General features: G+C 35.0%; 1 protein-coding gene across 1 annotated transcript; it reads left to right on the top strand.

Annotated features, from left to right (window-relative positions):
* Positions 1-17: 17 nt before the first annotated feature.
* On the top strand, positions 18-8,118 carry LOC135231320 (olfactory receptor 6C2-like). Its single transcript, XM_064285151.1, has 2 exons — positions 18-114; positions 7,139-8,118. Exons 1-2 carry the CDS (start codon positions 18-20, stop codon positions 8,116-8,118), a joined length of 1,077 nt encoding a protein of 358 aa, XP_064141221.1.
* Positions 8,119-24,311: the final 16,193 nt, after the last annotated feature.

Here is a 24,311-nt window from a genome sequence, read left to right as displayed (position 1 = left end):
TCCAGTATCAGAGCGACATGCAAGCCATCACTGATAGACGAGCGGTGGCAGTAAAAGAAATGAATGAGGAAGAGAAAGAGCTGAACAGAAGATTTCAAAGGGTAATTCGAAAAGGTAAAGTAAAATATTATAATGAGATGTGCAAATACCTGGAGTTAGAAAACCAAAAGGGAAGGACATACTCGGCATTTCTCAAGATGAAAGAACTGAAGAAAAAATTCAAGCCTCTAGTTGTAATAGTGAAAGATTCTATGGGCAAGCAAAAAAAAAAAAAAAAAAAGACACAAGAAGCATAAAAAGAAGATGAAAGGAATACACAGAGTCACTGCAGTGAAAAAAAAAAAATGGTTGATATTCACCCATTTCAAGATGTAGCTTTTTAATATGTAGCATATGATCAAGAACCAATGGTATTGAATGTAGAAGTCCAAACTGCACTGAAGGCATTGGCAAAAACAAGACTCCAGGAACTGACAAAATACCAATTGAGATATTTCAACAAATAGATGCAACGCTGGAAGCAAGCACTTATCTATGCCAAGAAATTTGAAAGACAGCTACTTGACCAACCAACTGGAAGAGATGCATACACATGCCTATTCCAAAGAAAGATGATTCTACATAATGTGAAAATTATCAAACAATATCACTAACATCACACGCAAGTAAAATTTTGCTAAAGATAATTGAAAAGCAGTTGCAGAAGTCCATGGGCAGGGAGCTACAGAAATTGAAGCCAGATGAAGAGGATGTGGAATGGGGGATATCATTGCCAACATCCAATGGATCTTGGCTGACAGCAGAGAATAGCAGAAAGATGTTTACCTGTGTTTTATTGACTATGCAAGGCATTCAACTGTGTGGATCATAATAAATTATGAATAACATTGTAAGGAGTGGGAGTTCCAGAACAGTTCATTGTGCTCATGAGGAAATTACTGAGACCAAGAGGCAGTTGTTCAAACAGAACAAGGAGATGCTGTGTGGTTTAAAAACAAGTGAGCATCTGTGTTGTATCCACTCACCATGCTTATTCAATCTGTATGCTGAGCAAATAATCCGAGAACAACCTAATAATGATATGATGTTACAACAGAGTCTTGCCCTTTGCTATGTAATCTGATAGTTACTGTTGCATGCCTGGTCTACTTCTGATGCTAATGTGGTTTAAATGTGTGTCTCTGAAGACGTGTTCCCCAGGGCTACTTGCTCCCCTCCCTACCACAAAGTCTATTACACAATAGATTCATTAGTAACGTTTGAAATAGGGTCAACAAGGAAATGTGTTTATTTCACTTAGTTAAAAATTGAGACAGATTTTAAAAGGGCAATTTTGTCAGTGTGGAAATATCTTTCTATGTTCAGAAAGGTCAGAGCATCAACTTTTCCAACATAAAGAGAGATCCTGCCCTGGTCATTTAAAATGTTGTTTGCTCTGGAATTACAGGGAGTAATGAAAATACTTTCTGAATTCAAGCAGAGGCAGGATTTTTGTTGAAAAAAAATCTTTGCCTTATGTGGGTGTTGGAAGACTTGGAGAAAACTGTGTTTCTAGAGCGTGTCTGAGTGTGACTATGGGCTCATAAGAATGAACTATCAGAAGCCACCTTCCTATCTCCACTAAGACATTCTTGGACCTTTACAACTTAGTGATTCAGTGATCCTCTAAAGCCATAATTAAGAGAAAAGCAAGTATTCTTGTTATGTTTCTTTTTTTCTTCTTATTTTGTGAACTCTATAGTGATGCTTTCCTGTACAAAAAGTGTCTATGACAAAATAACTCATATGATCTGTTATTTTACTACTTTATAAAAGGTTTAACTACCATTTATGAAGTGTTGCTTTTTAATATGCGTGATTTAAATATAGTTGTTTACAACCTGTCTTATGTATCAATAACACGAAGGTCATCTAAATGTAGTGTAATTTGTCATAATTTGTTCCCACTTAAATGAAAACTGTATATAAATTTACAGAACATTAACCTTCATTGGGTGACTTATTTGCTGATGTTTTATTATTTGATGACCACAAGAATAGTCTTCTAATAGCCTTTTGATCTGCGTCTCAACATCAGTGCCAATTAATATTATGACATTGCTCTTAGGATTGTGGGCTATTACTGACTGGCATAGTTCTTTTTTTTTTCAAGAAAGGATACTCGTCCTAACTGTATACTAACTGAACGAGGTGCTTAGAAGGGTTAGATATCTGTAAGTTGAGGTGAGAATTGAAGAGAAGTCTCTGGGCTGCAGATATAATTTATTTCTGTACCCCAGTTGAAAATGTTGTATTTGCTGCCTTTGTGACCCTCATGTTAAGGCAGGGAGTCTATATTTTAGGCATATTGTGACCTGTCCTTCCCCTATTTTGTTGTCTCTAAACTCTGGAGGCTAAACTATTGGATTGGCACAACCTGGGAGCTGATAACTGCCCTTATCTAATTAGGAAGGAGGTATTTTAAAGCAGCCAAGTGAAACTCAATATAGCAATCTAATTGTGGTTTCCAAGGAAAATGCTGTTTAGTTCAACAACGTAAGAAAATGAAAACAGGCTCTTAAGACCCCAGACATTATTGAGTGTGAACTTTTAATTTTGAAATAATTTTATATCTACCGAAGAGTTGAAAAGATAGTACAGACATTTCACATATTCCCTTCATCCTAATTAATGTTAATTCAGGTCATACATTACATTTATTTGTTATGTCTCTTAGTCTTCTGCAGTGTGTCCCATTCTCAGTTTTATCTTGTCCTTCATGATTTTGACACTTCTGTAGTTTACCTGTAAGGTATTTTGGGATTGTCTGAAGTTTTCTCATGATTAAACCAAAGCCAAACCCAGTGCCGTTGAGTCGATTCCGACTCATAGCAACCCTATAGAACAGAGTAGAACTGCCCCATAGAGTTCCAAGGAGTGCCTGGCAGATTTGAACTCCTGACCCTCTGGTTAGCAGCCGTAGCACTTAACCACTATGCCACCAGGCTTTCCTTCTCATGATAAGACTTAGGAATAGATTTTTTGAAAGAACATCACAGGAATGATGTGCCCCTCTTATCACAACAAATAAGGGGGCACATGATATCAATATGTCTTATTCCTAATGATGTTATCCTTGATAAAACAAAACAAAAATGAACAAACAACAACAACAAAAAATTGTTGCCATAGAGTTGATCCTGACTCATAGCAACCCTGTAGGACAGAATAGACCTGCCCCATAGGGTTTCCAAGGCTGTAAATCTTTACAAAGCAGACCACCACATCTTTCTCCTGTGGAGAGGCTGGAGGTTTTGAACACCCAATCTTTCAGTTAGCAGCTGAGTGCCTAACCACTGCCCCACCAGGGCTTCTCTCTAGCTTTAATATTTTGATTAAATTGGTGCCTCCCACGCTCCACTGTAAAATTGCTATTTTTTTTTTTTTTCATTTTGATACTGTATTGATTAGAAGTCCATTCCACACTCAGGGGAGGAGAATTAAGCTCCACTTACTGGAGGAAGGAAACCCTGGTGGTGTAGTGGTTAAGAGCTACGGCTGCTAACCAAAAGGCTGGCAGTTCAAATCCACCAAGCGTCCCTTGGGAACACTATGGGGCAGCTCTACTCTGTCCTATAGGGTTGCTATAAGTCAGAACCGACTCGAGGGCAATGGGTGGTGGTGGTGATCCTGGAGGACAGGGCATCAAAATGTTCATAGACATACAGTTAAAACCACCACTGTAATTAATATATCTTTTGGGAAAGATACTCGGACACTATGCAAATGCCCCTCTAATTTTACATTGAGTGGTTCATGTCTGCAGCTTTTGTGGTGAAATTTTATTTGCCTCATTCCTTCTACATTTATTAATCTGAATTCTTCTCTTGGGAAGAATTGCCTCCCACTTTTAATTTATTCTTGTATATCGGTATGGTAACATGGATATTTATTTTATTCTTTGGATAATAAAAGTTGTTGACAAACTACAGTCAATGACCCAAACATGTCCTGTGGTCTGTTTTGCTCTAGCCTGTAAACTAAACATGTATTTTTTTACATTTTTCAAATATCGTCAAGAAGAAGAAGAACAAGAGTAAGAAGAACAAGAAGAAGACAAAGTAACTGAGACTTTATGCGGTCCACAAAGCCTAAAATATTTACTATTTGCCCCTTTGTGAGAAAATTTGCCAATCTCTGGGTTATAATCAAACACTTGCTATTTAGTACGTTGGTCAAATTATTCTAGATTTGATCATTGGGAGCTGTTTCAGGATGGCTATTGTATCCTTTCGGTATGCTCTCAAAACTTTCTTTTTTTTTTTGGAGCATTTATTTTATGGCAAGGTCCTTAGATGCTGCAAACAATTTGTGCTGGACCACTAACCCAAAAGGTTGACCTTCAAAATCACCCAACCCAATGACAATGAAGAAAATAGGCCTGGCGATCTGCTTCCATAAAGATTACAGTCAAGAATTCCTTATGGAGCAGTTCTACTCTGTAACACATGGGGTTACTATGAGTTGGAATTGAATGGATGGCAATGGGTTTGGTTTTTTGTTGTTTTTTTGTTTGTTTGTTCTTTGGTTTTTGCTTCATAGAACTATGATATAATCTAGGATCATCTTGAATTTTCCCTATCTGAGTTTAAGATTCGGCTATTTCTCTAAGAAACCTTGATTTCTTTTATTGGTGAATGGCATTGGAAACCAAGATTAGGAGTTTTGGTGGCTTTTTAATACTGGAGTGTGGCTGATTCTAGAGCCTTTCAGTGGGCAGAACTAGGATTTGTACATATTTTTTATGTCACCAGGCACTCCTTGGAAACTCTATGGGGCAGTTCTACTCTGTCCTGTAGGGTTGCTAAGAGTCGGAATCGACTCGACGGCACTGGGTTTTTTTTTTTTTTTTTGGTATGTGTGCACATTAACTCACAAATATATACATGCGTATTTATTTCAGTACCTGTATATATGTATCTGTGTGTATATATATACATATATTTTTTTTTCCCCCGTTTGCTTGTTTGGGCCCTGGGTGGCACAAAATGTTAAGTGCTAGACTACTAGCAGAAAGGTTAGCAGTTTTAACCCATCCAGAGGCCACAGAAGACAGGCCTGGTTATCTGCTCCTGAAAGGTCACAGCCTTGAAAACCCTATGGAGTAGTTCTCTCTGCACATGTGGGGTTGCCATGAATCAGAGTTGATGGGCGACAATCAACAACAACAACAACAGTAAGAAATACCGGCAAATGAGTAGCAATGGAGCTGTGAAAGGTTTTGGACATGTTGATTCTGAGATACATATATATATATATATACTTAAATTAATTGCTCAATGGATTTTGCATGGTTATAAAAGTTAAGAGTGATCAAGAGTCAAGAATCAAATGCCTAAGAAAAATCAAGTAAAAATAAAATGCTGTATTTTTGGAGAAGGATGTGCTTAACAAGAGATATTTCAATCGGATATTGTGGCAAGATAAGATTATCATGGATTGAGGACTGAATGATTAGTAAGGAGCAAGAGAACTATCAGTGTACATGATTTGTAGCAAAGGAAATAAGTGAGGATCAGGAGACACTTGTTAGATGTACTTTTTGCTTTTAATCTGATTGTAATCAGAGTGAACTTGACAAAATGATTTCATATACATAGGTAATCCCCAATTTATGATGTATTTCAGTTACAACAAACTACACTTGCAACCGTTCTTTTTTTGGTACATCTTATCAATAGTAATATGTACTATATACAATGTTGTAGTGCATAATTTGCTGATGTTATCATTCTCAGATGTAAGGTTTCCAACCCACAAAGACAAATAAAAATGGGATTTATAAAGATACTGATAACAATAGGGCAATAATAATCAAAACTAAAAAAAAAAAAAATGAGTTATTTGACTTACATCAGAACCAACATATGACAGAGTAGTCTTTGGAACAGAATTCCATCATAAGTCAAGGACTGCTTGTATATATGTAGGAGTCCTGGTGATGCAGCAGTTAAATGCTTGCTGCTAACCAAAGGAAAGGTTGGTGGTTTGAACCAACCCAACCGTTCTGTGGGAGAAAGACCTGGCAATCTGCTTCCATAAAGGTTACAGCCTAGAAGAAAACCTATAAGGTAGTTCTACTCTACCACATGGAGTTGCTATGAGTGGAAATCAACTCAATTGCACTCAACAATGACAACAATATCTATATAATAACAATAATGAAAGCATAAAAAAGTCAAGGTGCTATTCTTCAACATTCTTTATCCCCAACAATTGCTTTACCCAATACTATATTATACTATATTTATGTATTATATTTCCTGAAACCCTGGTGGCCTAGTGGTTAACAGTTTGGCTGCTAACCAAAAGGTCAACAATTTGAATCCACCGGGCACTCCTTGGAAACCCTATAGGGCAGTTCTACTCTGTCCTATAGGGTCTCTATGAGTTGGAATTGACTTGATGGCAACGGATTTGGTTTTGTTTGGTTTCTTTATATACTGCATTTCAAAACACTGAGTTGTATATAGGAATGAATTTGGAGTAAAAGTGAGAATTAATGTAGAAACTTAGAGGTAAGCAGCAGATTTGGAAAGTGATGTTTCTATTTTGGATGACTTTCATCTGATACCAGAAGTAAAATGAAATCACTTATTTGTTCATAGTAGTGGAAGAAGACATTTAAGTACTATACACATGACCCATAGACTGCATAACTGTCAAACTCATTAGCTATTTATTTGCATTTAACAGGAACCAACGTTTCAGTAAAGTCGTTCAAGTCAAATTTTAAGTAGTGAAGAATTAATTGGACCAAAACAACATTATAATACCTATCAGCTTTTATCACACCAGTGGTCTTTTCTAATTCTATAGAAAAATATATTTCAGATAATAAATGACGGATATTACATTAACTGAAAATAGATGTGAAAATGTGCGAGAAGCTATAAAAATAAAGATTACTATAGAGTTAAACTAATATTTAAAGAGAAACTTACACTTAACTGGACATATAATGTGCATCAAAGGCTGAGACTGCCAGGCTTTTGAAAAGATTCATTATGAAGTGAAAGAAGAAAATAACTACTAACTGTGATGATTAGATTTGCTAGCCAATGTCCATGGCCATATGATTTCACACAACTTTTCTCAGTTCATGTTAATGAGGAGATTGAGCAGCAGTGCATGTCAATGATGAGAAACCATACATCAGTAACTACATTCATACTTCTGGGACTGACAGATGATCCTCAAATGAAGGTTCTGATTTTTATATTTCTGTTTGTCACCTACACATTGAGTTTAACTGGGAACCTGACCATCATTATACTCATTTTAGTGGATTCTCACCTTAAAACTGCCATGTACTTTTTCCACCAAAACTTTTCCTTTTTAGAAATTTCATTCACCACAGTCTGTATTCCCAGATTCCTATATAGCTTATCAACTGGGGACAATACTATTACCTACAATGCTTGTTTTGCTCAAATATTTTTTATCTTCTTCCTTGGAGCTATAGAATTTTTTCTTCTGGCCATCATGTCCTATGATCGCTGTGTAGCCATCTGTAAACCCCTGCACTATGTGACCATCATGACTAGGAGAGTATGTGGAAAGCTAGTTTTCTGCTGTTGGATAGCAGGGTTTTTGGTCATAATCACACCACTTTGTCCACTCTTACCCCTGGAATTCTGTAACTATAATGTCATTGATCCCTTTCGCTGTGATGTTCCTCCTCTCCTGAAGATTTCTTGTTCAGACACGTGGTTTATGGAACAGATGACTGTAGCCGTTGCCGTTGTGACTACCATCATGGCCCTTCTGTGTGTAGTGTTGTCCTATATGTATATCATCAAGACTATCATAAAGTTCCCTTCTGCCCAGCAAAGGACGAAAGCCTTTTCTACCTGCTCTTCCCACGTGATTGTGGTTTCTATGACCTATGGTGGTTGTATCTTCATCTATATAAAACCTTCAGCAAAGGAAGGAGTGGCCATTAATAAGGGTGTGGCACTGCTTACTATTTCATTTGCCCCCGTGTTAAACCCATTTATTTATACCCTGAGGAACAAGCAAGTGAAACATGCTTTCATAGACTTAATCAAAAGAATTTCATTTATCTCACATAAATGAAGGAATGTTGAAATTGGGCCTCCAGCATACCACAAAAAAAAAAAAAAAAGCAGTAGACCTTGTTAAGCTCGTAGACTTAGACTCTTAATTATTTCATATGTGTCTTGTCCTCTTTTTATTTATCACTATTTCACATCTTTCCTTTTGCTGCATATGAACATCTTCCAAGGTAGTATCTGTCACCAAGAGAATGTGTATCCATATTTCCAGGAAAAGTTCTTTACCACCACTCAAACCAGTCATAGAAGAGTGAAAAGATATTACAGCTTAAGTAACAACAACAAAAATGAATTATTGAATAAACAGGGGAAAAAGAGAAATACTGCACATCACTTCTTTAAATTAAAAAATTCAGATGACAACAGAAAAAAATTACATATTATATATAATTTATATAGGAAACCCTGAGGGTGTAGTGGTTGAAGCTATGGCTGCTGAACCAAAAGATCGGCAGTTCGCATCCACCCGGCTCTCCCTGGAAACTCTATGGGACAGTTCTATTCTGCCCTATAGAGTCACTATAAGTCAGAATTGACTCCACGGTAATGGTTTATACATACATATATATATATACACCTACGCGCTTATCAAGAAGGAACAAGATAATTTATTAAAAATAAGAAAAGTAGAATGTTAGCATAAAAATTAACATATTTTAATACTGAAAATGAAAATGCAAATTTAAAACCTAGAGACGTCTAGCTTGGAAAAGGAAACTTTTAGTTTCTTTATTGAGTAAGCAAAGAAGTAGCATCAAGAAAGATCTCCCAAATATGTCAAAGCAATAAAGAAGGGCGGTGGATAAAATTCTGGAATAAAAATACTTGAATGAAAGAGGAAAATATAAAGTCGTCTTGAAGGATACAGTCATCCTTATAAATAGTGTTTACATTTAGGAATAGTCATAGCAACATTGTTCACAATAATCCAAACAAGAAGTACAAATATCCATCAATAGTGGAGTAACCAAAAAAAAAAAAAAAAGCCAAACTTGTTGCTGTCAAGTTGATTCCAACTCATAGGGACCCTATGGAATAGAGCAGAACTGCTCCACAGGGTTTCCAACGAGCGACTGGTAGATTCGAACTGCCAACCCTTTGGTTTCTTATCACTGACTCCTGACTTCAGCTTAATCTGTTTATAAGCTTTAGAATGAAAATTTTAAAAAATAGTATGAGAAACCATGCAAGACTAATGACATTCATCCTGCTGAGAATGACAGATGCCCCACAACTGCAAGTTCTGATATTTACCTTTCTGCTTGTCACTTACATGTTAAGTGTTACTGGAAATCTGTCAATCATCTTCCTCACCTTAGTGAGTTCTCAACTTAAATCTGCCATATACTTTTTCCTTCAAAATTTCTCTTTCCCGGATATCTCATTCACTACAATCTGTATTCCTAGATTGCTTTACAGCACATCTACTGGAGACAATACCATTACTTATAATGCCTGTGCCACTCAACTATTTTTTTTTTTTCTTGGATCAACAGAATTTTTTCTCCTGTCCATCATGTCCTATGACTGCTATGTAGCCATCTGCAAACCTTTACATTATGTGACCATCATGAGCGGCAGAGTCTGCAGAAGGCTTGTTCTCTTCTGTTGGGTTGATGGTTTGTTAATCATAACCCCTTCACTTTGCCTAGGCTTAAATCTGGAATTCTGTGACTCAAATGTCATTGATCATTTACCCTGTGATGCATCTCCTATCCTCAAGATCTCTTGCTCAGACACATGGTTCTTAGAACAGATGGTTATAGCCTGTGCCGTGATGACCTTCATCATGACCCTCACGTGTGTGCTTCTTTCCTATGTATTCATCACCAAGACAATTCTAAAATTCCCCTCTGCTCAGCAAAGGAAAAAGCCTTTTCCACATGTTCTTCCCACATGATCGTTGTATTCATCACCTATGGAAGCTGTATCTTCATTTACATTAAACCTTCTGCAAAGGAAGAAATGGACATTAATAAGGGTGTAATTGTGTTCACTACTTCTATTACCCCCATGCTAAACCTATTTATATATCCTCGAGAAATGAAAAAGTGAAACAAACATTGAATGACTCAATCAAAAGAATTTCAGTTCTCTCAAAGAAATAGGGAGATATCGAAATTGGAGATTTAAGTTATTTGGAAAGTTTGGTGAGAGATTATAGGACCAAGGCTAATCAGCAAACTTTTTGATGTTGGGTAATATAAGTACAGAAATTGATAGTTAAGCTTTGGAAACCATAAATGCAATTTAAAAAAGCAAATATTTGTTGAACCTAATAATAAAATTTTGAACTTTTGTTTTTAAGTCTTTTTACTTCCTTTTTAATAATTCATTTTCATAGTATTTTGCAAAAGTATTCATATGCAATGAATTGAATTTGGGGAAACAAAACTGATCCTTCATCACAAATAAACTGAGAAACACTGAGCTAGTGAGCCTTATATTTCTAATTTACTTTAAATCTTTGTATTCATCATTATACTCAGATTAATTTTCCAAAAACATTATTGGCCTTGCAACTAAAACAGACCCTCACCCGTTCATTTTGTTCCCTTCTTACAAATCATTTGTACTAGGGTGCCATCTTTCATTAAGTGATTTTCTAGGAAAAGAAGCGAGATCTCACCTCCAAACCAGTGTTACCAATTCAGCAAACAAATCAGCTGTGTATGTGTGTGAGAAACATACACACACAGTTTTCACCACATATTTATCATCACCATTCTCAAGAAATAATAAGATAAATTTCAAAAACACTTTTTAAAATTTGAAAAATGAAGCCTGTGTAAAAGAAGCTTTATTACCAAAGGAAATATTAATATTTGAGGGAATTTAAGATAACACCTTGAATGAGAATTTACAATAAAGATTAAGATTAGATAGTCTTTCTTAGGACACAGCAGGGCAAGCACTGAAACATGGATTGAGACACCATCATAAAACTGGTTAGACTATGCACACGGAAGGGAGCACATCCCAATAGAATTAAATCCAAAAATATATATATATATATAAAACTCAAGTTACACAACAGGACATAAATTTGAAAACTACATCCTAAAAAAGTTTCTCTTTACCAGAAATCAATAGTGTAAAGTTTAAAAATTATGAAAAGAAAAATCTTCACACTCCTAGCTATCATATTCTTTACCACTGTTCATATTTCTCTCACTAGCCCTCTGTGCCTAGGCATTAAAAAAAAAAAAAAATCTGTTGCTGTAGAGTTGATTCTGACTCATAGTGACCCTGTAAGACAGAGTAGAACTGCTCCATAGGGTTTCCAAGGAGTGGCTGGTAAATTCGCACTGCTGACCTTTGGACTAGCAGCCATAGCGGTTAACCATGGCCTTGAAAAGCCTATAGAGCAGTTCTACTCTGCATACATGAGGTCACCATTAGTCAGAATCAACTCAATGGTAACAAAAACAACGTGGAAACTACACGCCGCAACTTAAAAATGTGTTCATTGCAGCAAATGACATTATCTCTCTATAGATACAAGTTTTAATATCTATAAGTTCAAAGAAGTCTGCATTTGCTTTAAAGATACACATGTAAAGCATAACTGCATAACTGGCCAAGATAATATTACATAATATGGATTATAATATGGATATAAATTTTGTTTTTAAAAATGAAATTTTATAAAATTTATTACATAAGTATTTACTAGAAAGTATGTTATCTACTACAAAAAAGTTTCAAATTTTTATGATAGCAAAAACTCATAAAAATTTTAACACGGAAAACTTACTTTATAACACCTAACTAAAGCAATAAAATTCAGGTAGAAGTAAGGGAAAGAGAATGAAGCTAATAGCATAACTCCAATCTCTGTCATAAAAGAGTTCAAAATGAAATGAACTAAAAATTGATATAAAGAAATGCAGAGGCTAACATCAAGGTCTACTAACACCCAAAATTCAAGCATAATAGCAAAATCTACAAATAAACATTGTCCAAATCTTCCTGATAATCTTAATATTTAATAATTTTAGTATTTATTTACTTTTATTATGAAAGCAAGCATGAGTTTTTTGGAGCACAGTTTTCGGTTATTGTTATGAGAGAAACTCCTGTGCCAGCTCCCCTTGCTCACTACCCTACAGGTGATGCAATGAGAGCCAGATAGCACCTTGCACTTATGAGGCTGTGCACTGCAGGAGAGGAATGCTATCATCAATCTGGGAAATTATAATGGATTAGGATGGCTGTTCCCTTTCTCTCCAGAGAGAGGGAAAGAAACCTTTGCTCCCTAGTCACTTACCATCCTTTGGAATATAAAAGGCTGGATTTGTGTCTCCAGGTTTCATGCCCCTTTGAAATGTAAACACATAGGGATATAAGTCTGCATATCTGTCTGGAGTTCTCTAGCTTTTGGATCACCCAGTAACTCCCAATTGATAGAATTGTCCTTTCAAACTATTATTAAAGTTTTACGGTATAATAACAGATATCCTTTCTTATGAGCTGTCAAGAAAATTAATAACAAACTCTAGCCGTGAAGGATGTAGTGTATCACATTAGTGGGTCAAAAACCCAGGTTCTTACTTGGCATGACTCACATTGGCCAATAAACTAGAGACCAAGGTGGGAGAACAAAAAGACACATTTATGTCATTGTACAAAGAAATGGAGTCAGTTGGTGCTTACTGCTGCAAAGACTGGGGGGGGGCAGGCAGGTTACTTTTAAAAGGGTTTACAAGTAGGGAGTTCATACAAGTTAAGTCAGCAACATTCTTTATCATGCTACCCAGGAGCAATGGGATTCACATATAACCTCCAAGCAAAAGCAAGATTCAAATGCAAAGCCTAGGTGGGGGAGCCCAGCAAAGGAAAGGATTTTGCAATACAACACTGTAGGGGAGGGAGCCCGGTAAAGAATACAGCACTGTGGGGGTTCTGTCTCACTCCTCCCATTTCTTTTAGACATTGGTCATTCAAGACTGTCCATTTTAAACTATAGCCCGGCTCGAAATCATCTGGCATATTTTTGGAGAGGGGCAAATATTGGACGCTAGGCTTTTCATTATGGCCACTGACCTCTTGTTGGTTTATAACTATTAAATATTAAAAGAAAAAGAGTGGCTTTTATGCCCTGTTTATGTGAATATCTAAGAGTCTCTCTCTTTTTTTTTTTTTTTTTCAGATTGTCTTAGCTATTATATTTATACCTCAGGGCCCAGTTGATGTGTCTTTATGAGTCTTTATGAGTCCAGCTCCAGCTGGGTCATATTCTCTATGCTCAAGGACAGACAATAATGATTTCAACATTATTTTCTAAATCATTCCCTCCTGTTGATAACAGCATGGAGATGACACACCAATGACAAGTACCTGGACTTAGTCGAGTTCCTAAATGGCCATTGTGGGCTCTTTAAAACTCATGGTGCTGGTTTTCCACTGGATATCATTTGGTTCTTCACCAGAATACCAAGTAAAAGTGAAATTTTCAATTGCGTTGCTGGACTAAATGTACATCAATATTTTAGCCTGAGACTTTCTTTTGCCCTTTCAGGTGTGTAACACAATAGAAGGTAAATTTTATTATGCCTGATACTATAAGGATGCAGACTAAGAATATTACTACTCCTTGCAGTAACGATCTAGACATGTACTTATCCTTGATGGTAATCAACCAAATAAATCTGGTGTTTGTAAGGGTGTTACTGTGTGTAACCACTAATTCTATGTGTGTTTTGTTCTACTTCTCCTGCGTTATTTATCTAACTGCAACAAGAGGTATTTGCTACTGCACAGACTATACTTTCTTGGGCTAATAAAAAATCTTAAGGCTATTTTGTTATCTCATGTCACCTTGGCCAATGAGATAAGAGGTTACTGTTGTATCTTTATTTCATTAGAAATTTTGTTTGTTATTTGTCCCATAACGATTGATAAATTTCTTGAATATTTTCCCAATTCAACTATACTATAACTGGGAATTAAAGCTATCAACCATACCCTGAGTGTTGGACCAATGGGTTTCTTTTGACTCTCATTTTATAGTGCATAACAATTTAACATTACCTTTTCAATATTTACTGGTATCATTACTATGAATATCAAAGGTAATATTAAAATTCTCCAAGTGTGTTGCCCATGCATTCACCAGGTATCTAAACAAGAGATGGCCCATGTAAACTCACTGTCAGTTGGAAAGAAATCATTTAAAACCAGTATAGTTGGATCCACCACATGCAAAGTTTGTCTAGAAAGAGAACGTACAGAAAAATTCACGTGTGACAATCAGATTTTCATTAGAGAATACATGATTCACAAGGTGATATAGGATGGACCTCTCCTGTTGGAAGTCTTCAGCTTACCTGTTTAAAACATACTAAGTGTTCTTCTCGAGGGCAAGTTCTCCCTCCTTGGTCTACCTGTTAACAGTCATGGGTCACCTTCTCAGAAGTAGTATCGCAAAATCTTTTATGAGAGAAGAACTTCTAATTCAAGAGGTAGAACACCTAAACTCTTTAGTTAATAATTTAGGAGAAAGGAAAATGGTGTCTTATGACTAGAAAGTATAACTCTGAAACATCAGCAATATTCCAGTTTAAAACCCATAGCTTTCGTTTACTCAATCCTATCTGTAACGTCTGTGCTTTTCAATTATTTTTTACTTACCCTTTTGGAATAACAGAATTTTTTCTCCTAGCCACTACGTCCTTTGACTGCTATGTGTTCATCTGCAAACCCTTGCATTACGTGACCATAAGGAATAACAAAGTCTGTAATAGGTTTGTCCTCAGTTGTTGGATGGCTGGTTTGTTAAACATAATCCCAATTTAAAAAGAAAAGAAAAATATAGGAAAGAGACAACTCCACTTAGTCTGGGCCTAAATTTGAAATTCTGTGACTCTAATGTCATGGATCATTTTTTCTGCGATGCCACTCCCTTCCTAATGATCTCATGCTTAGACACGTGGTTCAGAGAGCGATTGATTTTAGTGTGTTCTGTTTTGACATTCATCATGACCCTTGTAGTGTAGTTCTGTCCTACATGTATGTCATCACAACAATTCTAAGATTCCCTTCTGCTCAGCAAAGGAAAAAACCCTTTTCCACCATTCTTTCCACATGCCTGGTTTCCATGACCTACTAGAGCTGCAACTTCATCTATCTCAAACCTTCATCAAAGGAAGAGGTGGCTCTTAATAGGGGCGCATCTCTGCTCATAACTTCTCTTTCACCTGTGTTGAACCCATTTATTTACACTCTGAAAAACAAGCAAATGAAGAAAGCCTTCAATGACTCAATCAAAAGAATTGCATTTCCCTCTAAGAGGTAAGATTTTTAAAAAAGTAGTTGACTAATCTAAATGAAATGATAAATAGTCTCTCAACTTTTCTGGTACAATTCTAATAGTTGTGTCTTAATAATTTTTCATCCAGTTTTATTAACATATTTACAACTCCTTTAAGCTTATTAATTTTATAATTTTAATCCTCTACTCCAAATCTGTGTAATGATGACATTGACACTGACGTAAGGCTAAAAGTTATAAATAAGATATAATGTGATAATAAAAGAAAAGATTTTGTAAGAACTATTACAATTTCAGAACTAGGAAAATACAGTGGGCTAAAACGACATGAAAATACTACCAATGCAAAAACCTATAAAATAGCCAATACAGTTTAATAAATATTATTTTAATTGTTTAGCTTATCATATAGTAACTAAAGGAAATCCCTAGGTGCCAGAGATGAAAGTCTATTAACTGACACTCAATGTGGCATAGATTGGAGGAAAGTGGAAAAAGATATTTCAGAGAGTATCCAGATAAACTGTGTTAATATTCACGTGGAGAAGTAATATAACAGTAATCACATGATAAAAAAATAGAATTAACAGAATGGCATGAAATTAAGATTAAGATTAATGCACACTTGATGAAAAGGAGAATATTAAAACATTAAACCCCTTTCCCCCAAAAAACATTGAATCAGTTCCAACTTATAGAGACCCCATAGGACAGAGTAAACTGCCCCATAGAGTTCCCAAGGCGGTAATATTTTTGAAAGCAGATTGCCACATCTTTATCCTGCTGAGCAGCTGGTGGGTTCAAACCACCTACCTTTTGGTTAGCAGCTGAGTGCTAAATGATTGCACCACCAGGGCTCTTTAAAAAAAAATAAGCAAGTAGCTTACTCATAAAATGAGATGGTAACTTTGAGTAATTATGTCCATTAATTGAAAAAGAAAAATACAAGAAAGAGACAAGTGTCCTAACATAAAATCCTGATTGTAGACCCACATAGTAGAGCTTTCAAAGGCAGCAAATTAAATGTAAAAATTAAAAAAAAAAAACAGTGAAGATTAATTTTACAACTAATATAGGTAACAATTTGATTAAAAATTTGAAGCTAAAATTACACTCTATCAAGTAAGCAATAAAATTGGAAGAACTTGTATATAGAGAGGACAACACAGAGAAATTTGCGTTCTTAAATATCATTACTATTAAAAATTTTAAAGAAGACTAAAAGTAGAGGAACCTATACTCAGCTTAAGTAATTAGAAATAGCATAAGATAAAGCAATGTGGGAAATGGAATTTAAAGATAAACATTAAAAGCAGTAAAAATAAGAAGATGAAATAATACAGAAGCTGATTCTATGTAAAGTCCAGAAAATGTAAGCTCATACACACACAAATAAGGAAAAAAAAAAAGAGAGAAAGTAAGCAACACATTCAAAATTACACATAAGACACATGATATAAATATCAATACACAAGAAATTCAAACCAATACTAATATATACTGCATCCAATTCTACAACAAAAAGATAGGAAAATTGGAAATAATTCAAACTTACTTGGTAAAATATGAATTAAATTATAATTTGTATATAACAATACCACACAATTTGGGGGAAATGAATAAAGTTCTGCCTATTAAATAGAAACTGGACCAAATTGCTTAAAAAAAAATTCTTACTAACTTAAAAAAAAATCTTACTGCTTAAAAACAGAATTCTAAATAATTCCATTCCAAATTAAACCATTTCAAACCACTAATAAAGAAAATATCACAACTGTATTCACATACATAAATAGAAACTTCCTATATAAAATACATGCAATTTAATTCTAGGTACATATTAAAAGAAAAATGGATTATGGCTAAGCAGACTTCAGTAATAAAGAAAAAGCTGTATTTTGGAAAACTCTATTCACATAATTTATCATATCAATCATTTTTAAAAAGTAGATATCAAAAAAAAGAGATCATAGGAAAAGATAAATATATGCTGAGACAACTTTTAAAAATATTTTACACTCATTGTAAAAAATTCTCGGTACATTGATAATATATTTGTGAACAAAATAAAAACATTTTAAGAGAATAAAACAACACCAGATTATAAATCAAAACCAAGAACCAAATATGGATGACTAATCACCGCTTCATTATTCAAGGTTGTTTTGGAGGATCTTGAAAAGTCAGTAAGATGTATTAAAGAAAAGATAAATATTGCTTTTTAGCAATATTAATATGCATGCTTAAACATTTTTAACTCTTTGAAAATGAAATGTGTCTTACAATGCCTGACATTTTAACATTACATCATAGTTTAACTAGCAGCATTTCTTCTGAGTAGCAATAAAATAAATTATGTCTTTCATTGATGTTATTTTAATTTCAGTTAAAGAGATACATATTTTGCTAACATTACTGAAAAACATATAAATAAAAGAAACTAAAAGAGAAAGAATAAAATTGAGAAAAATATTTGATAAGTTAGAGAATGTATTGAAAAATCAGTAGCCAATTTTTATATTGCAGTAAATAACTAAAAGGCAAAGTAAGAAAAAAAATATCATTCACAATAGTAAAAATGGAACATTATTGAAAAGAAAAACATGATTCTCAAAATGAAGAAGTTGGTTTAAAGGTATAAAATATGATCTGAAAAAAAAGAAAAGTTATCTTATTCTTGGGTGTAAAGATATAATGTCAGAAATATAATAATCCAGCCAAAACTAATGTACAAAATTTAATGCAATTCTCAATAGAATTGCTACAGTTATCTTTTTAATCACACAAAATTAATTCTAGAGTCACGTGAAATAATTAAAACTCATAAATACCCCATAAGTATATGAATAAGATTCATTGAAAAATTAAAACACATATTTACCTAGAACAGAACAAAGAATACAGAAATAGAAAAAGCCAGTGTATTATACTGCAAAGGTGTAATTTAAGTAGGATGTGAAAAATATTATTTAATGAATGCTGATATCCCAACAACTTACTGATCTGTAAATAAACAACATTGGGCCTATTTTTCATATCACACACAACAATAAGAAATCCCAACAAAACATGCAATATAAGAATTATAAAAATCTAAAAAAACATGCAATGCCATGGGTCAAGACATTTCTTAACAAAATCAGGACAATCTATTTTTGAATATATGTAATTAAAACATTTTGCAAAACAAAACATACTATAACCTAAGTAGTAAAAAATATGTGGCAGGTTAATATTTATATTATAAAAAGGCCTCTTGCATATTGCAAGATGATATGTAAATAATTCAAAAGGAAAATAAAAATAGGTAATTTGCATAATAGGAAATTGAAATTGGAGTTTAGCAACAAATACACAACAATTTGCTAAAACTCAGTAACAGTAAAATCCAAAAGATAATGTTTATGTTGAGAAAGCTCTTGCCCACCTTGCTGACTGAAATTCTTAGAAAATGACTATCTCACACAGTGTCTGTTACAATGTAAATTGTTCAAGCTTATTTTGTACAGCAATCATAAAGCATCTCAGTTAAGAGTGCACGGTAACTTCTGGTTCTGCCAAGGTGTTGTTGTTGTTAGGTGCCATCAAGTTGGTTCCGACTCATAGCAAACCTATGTACAACAGAACGAAACACTGCCCAGTTCTGCACCATCCTCATAATCGTTGTTACGCTTGTACCCTTTGTTGCAGCCACTGTGTCAATATATCTCACTGAAGGGCTTCTTCTTTTTTTGCTGGCCTTCTACTTTACCAAGCACGATGTCCTTCTCCAAGGATTGAGCTCTCCTGATAACATGTTTGAAGTATGTAAGATGTAGTTTTGCCATCCTTGCTTCTGCCTAGTTCCTTCCCATTACAATTAAAACACTATGGTTATAACCCAAGAAACAAGTGTGGAAGTCCCCGAAAGATAGAAATATCCAGCATATAATCAAATATCCCTTCTCCTACCAACAATCAAGAAAATAACAACACGAATGAGAATGACACACCAACACAAGATGAATCAGGTATTGGGTTTATCTGTTATTGGATTTTAAAGGAATCCTCATAAAAGTGTTTCAATCAGCAATTATGAATTATCTGGAAACAAATGAAAAAAATGAAAGATCCCAACAACAAAAAAATAGGGGTAAAAGAAAAGAACGAAATGGAAATTACTAAATTATAAGTAGGCAAATAAATAACTTAGGTAAAAAACTTGTTTGATGAGTTCAATGTTGCTATTAGGTGCCTTCTAGTCTGTTCTAACTTACAGCAACCCAAGAAGGAAATGCTGCCCAATACTGTGCCATCCTCACAATTGTTGCTGTGCTTGATTGTTGCATTGTTGCAACCACTGTGTCAGTCCATCTTGTTGAGAGTATTCTCTTTGCTGACCCTCCAGTGAGTTCAATTTAAAAAGAAAAACTCTTTGCCGTTGGGTCAATTCCAACTCATTGCGACCCTATAGGACAGAGTAGAACTACCCCGCAGGGTTTCCAAGGAGTGGCTGGTGTATTCCAACTGCTGACATTCTGGTTAACAACCATCCGTGCTCCAATGAGTTCAATAGTGGAGTGGAAGTGACAAGAGGAGAGAAACCATGAATGTCAGAATAGCTCAATATAATTTACTCAATCAGGGAAAAAAAAGAAAAGAAACTAGAAAAAAAAAAGAAGAGAGTCTCCGGAACCTGCGGGACAATAACAAAAGAGCTAACATTTCTGCTATTAGACTCTCAGGAGAAGAGAAAGAGTGTGGGGCTGACAGCATACTTGAAGTAGATTTTTACATGTGAAGTGATATTTAAAAGTAGGTGATAATAAACATATATACTAGAAGCATAAATCAACCATTAAAAGAAAAAATAGTATAGGTTATAAGTCAGCCAAAAACACCAAACCAAACCTGTTGCCATTGAGTTGATTCTGACTTCTGGCAACTCCATGTATTATAGAGTAGAACTGAGTTCTATAGGGTTTTCTTGGCTGTTATCTTTATGGAAGCAGATTGCCAGGCCTTTCTTCCCAGGTTCCAGTGTGTGGGTTCCAACTGCCAACCTTGCAGTTAGTAGCCAAGTGCAAATCTCCAAAATCACCAAAAGCGCAAGGGATAAAAGAAAATCATAAGTAAACTGGCCTTCATCAAAATTAAACGTTTTGTGCTCTATGCCATTAAAACAGTGAAAACACACAATGGGAGAAAATATTTAAAAATCATATATCTGATAAGAGACTTGTATCCTGAGTACATGAAGAACAGTTAGAATTCAACAACTAAAACACAAATAACCTGATTAAGAAATGAATAAATGATTTCAATAGATGTCTCTTCAAATTAAGATATACAGATGATCAGCAAGCACGGGAAAACTTATTCAACGTTATTAGTCACTTAAAAAACAACAACAGTTGTAGAGTTGACTTCAACTCATGATAAGCCCAGGTGTGTCAGAGTAGAGCTGTGCTCCATAACCCAGTGACCCAGTGCCGTCGAGTCGATTTCGACTCCTAGCGACCCTATAGGATAGAGTAGAACTGCCCCGTAGAGTTTCCGAGGTGCTCCATAGAGTTTTTAGTAACTGATTTTTCAGAAGTAGATAGCCAGCCGAGTGCGTTAACTGCTTGCACCACCCATGGACTCACTATTAGTCATTAGAGAACTTTAAGCCACAGTGAGACACCATTATGTACCTACCGGAATGCTAAAATTAAAAAGACTGATAGTTCTAAGGGGTGACATTGATGTGAGGCAACTGGAGCTTTTATGCATTGATGTTGGGAATGTAAAATGTTAAAGGTATGTTGAAAAAAGTTTGGCAATATTTTAAAAAAATAAACATGCCCCTAACCTATAAAAACCATTCCACCCCACTCCAAGGTATCTACTCATGATAAATGAAAGCATTTTCCATACAAATTTTATAAAGGACTGTTCATAGCAGCTTTATGGGTAATAGGTACAAGCTGGAAATAACCCTAAACCCATCAACATTGGAATACTCAGCAGCAAAGGAATAAAATATTAATGCATACAACAATAGCGACAAATCTTAAAATCATCATGCTTAGTGAAAGAAACCAGAGCAAAAAATTGGTGTAATACTGTACGATTCTATTTAATTAAAGTTCTACAGAAAACAAACTAACCTGTAGTTAACGGATGACTCATCAGCGGTTTCCTGGGGACCAGAGGTGTGCAGAAAGGGTATACGAGGGATTACAGAAGTGCCTGAGGATACTTTAGGTGTGACAGATATGTTCACTCTTTTGATTACGGTAATGGTTTCATGGGAGGGTGCATATGTCAAAACATCAAACGGTATACTTTGAATACATAGCGGTTTATTGTATATCAATTTCCCTTCAATAAAACTGTTTAAAATATAGGAAAGTGAACTGCATAACCTGAAGTTTGATGTTTTCCTACTGTCTCTAAGGACATTGGAGCGAAGGCAGCCTCTGTCTTGCTTTTGCCAAATAAAATTACTCCAAAGATTTGTTAGAGAATTTGGAATGTAAATCACCAAGGACCCTTTGCTCATACATTTATTCGCATGAGAAAATCAAGGCTTATCTTTTTCAAACCTGTGTATCTGCCCTAAGATACTGAAATACCAACTTTTTCAAAATAAGAGAGTTTCCAGCATTCCGCTGCCATTAGAATTGTTATTTTTCCTTTTAAATGCTAAAATACACCAGAAAATATTTTCTTAGGCCTATAATACTAAAATGTCCATCTTGAGAAAGCCAGTGCAATTTGTTGGCGACGACAATCTCAGACAGCTCTCTGCGTGTTCGGAGAAGCTGTGAGCGTCGGCGTGGATGCGTGAGCAAAAGTAAAGAGCTGTTCACGTGAAACGCTTCTGCGCATCCACCACTTGCAGCTTAGTGGCTTTAAGAACTACTCTTTTTAAACAACTTCCAGAAGTTATGATTTACTGAATGGGAAAGTAAGTATGATATAGTCTACAATTTTTTTTTATCAGTAATACTTCCTTTTATAAAACCTTGACCATAGTTTTTCCAAGAATAAAGATATTTCACCTGTCTGTATTAAAAATTAGATATGTGAATTGTAAGTTGTAGATTTTACTGTCTTTCATATGTATATACGTGTGTATATAAACATGTACATACATATGTATACACATACATATACATACGAAGGAAACCCTGGTGGTGTAGTGGTTAGGTGCTACGGCTGCTAACAAAGGGTCAACAGTTTAAATCCATCAGGTGCTCCTTGGAAAGTCTATGGCGCAGTTCTACTCTGTCCCATAGCGTTGTTATGAGTCAGAAACAACTCCACTGCAATGGATTTGGTTTTGGTTTATATATATATAAATATATATATAATGTCATAGTAATAAGTGGGTGTATAAAGGAAATCTAACATGGAAAATATGAAAAAGTGACATCAGCTACACAATCAGTCTCAAACTGAAAAATAAAAGCCACCAATGTGTGTGTGTGTGTATGTGTGTGTGTGTATTTGTCCCATCATCTCTCCAAAAGACTGACTTCAGTAGCATCGCTCATTAGAGAGCCTGCCTCCCTTCAAATATTTATTGGAAGATAAAATAAACAGAGATCAGTCAGTTACACACGTGTCAGTTTATTGAATTTTGTCTTATGATAGCTTGCAATATTTTGTAAGAAAAAAATGGATACTTTTCTACAGAGCGTTGAGAAATTCCCTTAGGGTGTGGAGCTGAGCAAGGTTAACAGTGAAAGAGGTGTTGCCTGAGAGATAAGGAGAAAGGATTGCAGAAAGATAAGCACGTTGCAGAAATCATTCTTCATCGTTGTTGTTAGTTGTCACCTAGTAGATTCCAACTCATGGCAACCGCATATGTGCAGAGGAAAACTGTGCTGTGTAGGGTTTTAAGGCTGTGACTTTTCAGAAGCAGGTGACCAGGCTTGTCTTCCAAGGTTCTTCTGGCTGAGTTTGAACTGCCAACCTTTGGGCTAGTAGTCAAGCACTTAACCCTTTGCGTCACTCAAGGACCTCTAATCTAATCTAATATATATGTTGAATGTCTGTATTCATTCCCTGGGAGGGTTCTAACTTTCAGGCAAGCAAGCCATAAGCCTAGGTCAGTGCTTCTGCCCTGTATTGGTTACTGACACCCTGTAGGTTTAACAGAATGAATTGGTCAAAGAGATGTGGTTGTTCTGCTAATTCACTATAAATAAAATACGGTAAAATAAACCATGAAAAGAAACTGTTCACAAACTAACCAATTGGGATTTCAGGGGATTTTTTTTTTTTTTTTCATTCACTGATGGAGGATTAAAAGCATTAAGACATGGATTGTAAATTACAAACATTCGAGTCCCCTACTAAAACCCTACTACAGTGATTAATTTTTGATGCCTGAGAAAATTACTGTGGAATAGATTTTAACATAAATTCAGGCTAAAAAAATTTTGACTCTGGATTTTATATTGCATTAATAGATAAAGTGAGGAGGCAAAAATACTATCAATGAAAGTAAATTACTTATTTGTAAGATCAGAGAAGGAAGAGCAGATAGTAATAACTTCTATCAGCCAGGAAGGTAACACAAAGAAGCAGAAAAGTAAACCACTTTACAATGTCACTTAATTGATAAAAATATCTAGTCTTTAAAAGAAAAAAAATGGACAAGTTTTTCTAGTAATAGAGTCAAAGATAGAAAAAATTTAATAAGCTAATTCAAATCAGAACAGCATGAATTTAAGTCCAACTTGGAATAAGTAGTTTTATCTATGTCTGCTTGGTAAATTTAGGATATATAAATTTATTCAGATAATATTCTTTAAATATTAATCATATAACAGGATTGTCCTAGTTGTTCTGGCTATCACAGTAAGAAAGATTCAGAAAATGACCTCATTAAATACATTCTCCAGCTAACCACTTCGATAACGGCAAGTATCATTTGTTATGAGATC

This window comes from Loxodonta africana, chromosome 4 (genome assembly GCF_030014295.1).
Source record: "Loxodonta africana isolate mLoxAfr1 chromosome 4, mLoxAfr1.hap2, whole genome shotgun sequence".
NCBI classification, from domain to species: Eukaryota; Metazoa; Chordata; class Mammalia; order Proboscidea; family Elephantidae; genus Loxodonta; species Loxodonta africana.
The sequence above is the reverse complement of the archived record's forward strand: the minus strand, read 5'-3'. Positions and strand labels throughout refer to the sequence as shown.